Source organism: Augochlora pura, unplaced genomic scaffold (genome assembly GCF_028453695.1).
Source record: "Augochlora pura isolate Apur16 unplaced genomic scaffold, APUR_v2.2.1 APUR_unplaced_4708, whole genome shotgun sequence".
Lineage (NCBI taxonomy): Eukaryota > Metazoa > Arthropoda > Insecta > Hymenoptera > Halictidae > Augochlora > Augochlora pura.
Window position 1 is genome coordinate 1 of NW_027585095.1, and position 1,816 is coordinate 1,816.

Below are 1,816 nucleotides of genomic sequence, written 5' to 3' on the forward strand. Positions count from 1 at the left end.
GCAGGCTCAGATCACCGGGAAGTATCCGCCAAAAGAGAACAACGGCTGCGAGGAGTACAACAGCTGCGAGGAGTACGTGAATTTAAGCATCGAGCTGAACCGCTGGCTGCTGAAGCCGATAGGCGTCTGGCCGCATTCGAGCAACGTAACGAGACTCGAGATATGCTTCGACTGGGTGATGAACCTCGTCTGCTACTTCCTGATCAGCTTCCTGTTCGCGCCTTGCTCCCTCTACGTGTGGCTTGAGGGAGAAGTGTTCTACGACAAACTGAAGCACTACGGCCCGCTGATATTCTGCGTGATGGCGTATCTGAAATACTACTCGCTGATGGTCCATGCCGGCGACATCCGCGAGTGCATCAGATGCATCGAATGGGACTGGAGGAACGTGCAACACTCGGAGGACAGGAGGATCATGATAGTGAACGCGTACTTTGGAAGACGATTGGTGAAGATCTGCTCGTTCTTCATGTTCAGCGGCTTCGCTTTCTATAATATCGCGGTGCCCATCAAGATTGGGAAGATCGCGATGGAGGATGGGAATGGAAGCTTCCTTCCGTTAGGCTTCCCGGTTTCCAAGCTGATAATCGACGCGAGGCATAGTCCCGTCAACGAGATATTTTTCACGCTTCAATTGTTCGGAGCGCTGTTGATCCATGGCGTTGGAGCGGCGGCGTGCAGCTTGGCGGCTGCTTTCGCCGTCCACGCCTGTGGCCAGATGCAAGTCCTCATGTGTTGGATGGGGCATTTGGTGGATGGCCGGTTTGACATGAGCAAGACCACCAATGGAAGGCTCGCCATGATCGTCGGCCAACATATTCGGATACAGACGTATGTGAATGTTTGCGATTTGGATGTATACCGAAGGGTAGTTATGATCTGTGATTATTTTTGTCTCTGTTGTAAATTGTACAGTCTGGACGAAATCGCTGAAAGTCAAAAGATGAAAGTTGGTGACCAGGAAGATTTTCATAGTATAGTCAGCGCTACTATAATGATCGCTTTATTACCGCCACTGTAATATTACTTTATTAAATGATTTTTTTTTTTCGAACATATTAGACATTGTAATAATTAATAACATAATTTGTTCGACGATGATTTATGATTTCATGGTCATCTTGATAATGTCTTTGCGAATTTATACCAATGCTTAGCCCGTTATTTTAAAAAGCATAATTCATCAAATAATCCCAATTTTTAATAGTCAAATATCTAGCATGCAAATGGCCGCGGATTCTTTTTTTATATTTTGACTTTTAGTTTCGTCGACCACGTATTGAATTGGCCTTTTTCTCTAATTTTCTTATTTACTGTTGCAGGTTCTTGTGCTTGATGGAGAAAGCACTGACTCAAATTTCGCTTGTGGAATGCTTTGGATGCACAGTGGATATATGTCTTGCTGGGTATTACGTTATTGTGGTACGAAACTCATCTATAGCACTTGATTTTCAATTTTAATTGAAGTTTAATTTAAGAACTTGATTTTCATTAATTTAAGTTTATTCAAGCTTTTTCTGGATTTCAACCTTTATCATTTTGTTGTGGATTATTGTATAACGAATATGTTACAGGCAAGCAGAACGAAAGACATGACCGCTGTCGTGACATACACTATAATACTGATATCTCTCGTCTTCAATATTTTCATATTTTGTTACATTGGCGAGCTGGTCGCCGAAGAAGTAAGATTTTGCACTTGTTCTTGAATTTACCTAGATAATTACCTAAATAATTACCTAAACAATTACCTAAACAATTACCTATATAATTACCTAGACAATTACCTAAATAATTACCTAGACAATTATCTAAA

The 1,816-nt window shown here is 41.9% G+C and overlaps 1 protein-coding gene across 1 annotated transcript; it reads left to right on the forward strand.

Moving 5' to 3' along the window:
• Positions 1-4: 4 nt before the first annotated feature.
• On the forward strand, positions 5-1,709 carry LOC144477873 (uncharacterized; the record flags this gene model as incomplete). Its single annotated transcript, XM_078195606.1, has 3 exons — positions 5-831; positions 1,323-1,422; positions 1,575-1,709. Coding segments are annotated over 3 exons (1,062 nt in total), but the record flags the coding sequence as incomplete, so codon positions are not given.
• Positions 1,710-1,816: the final 107 nt, after the last annotated feature.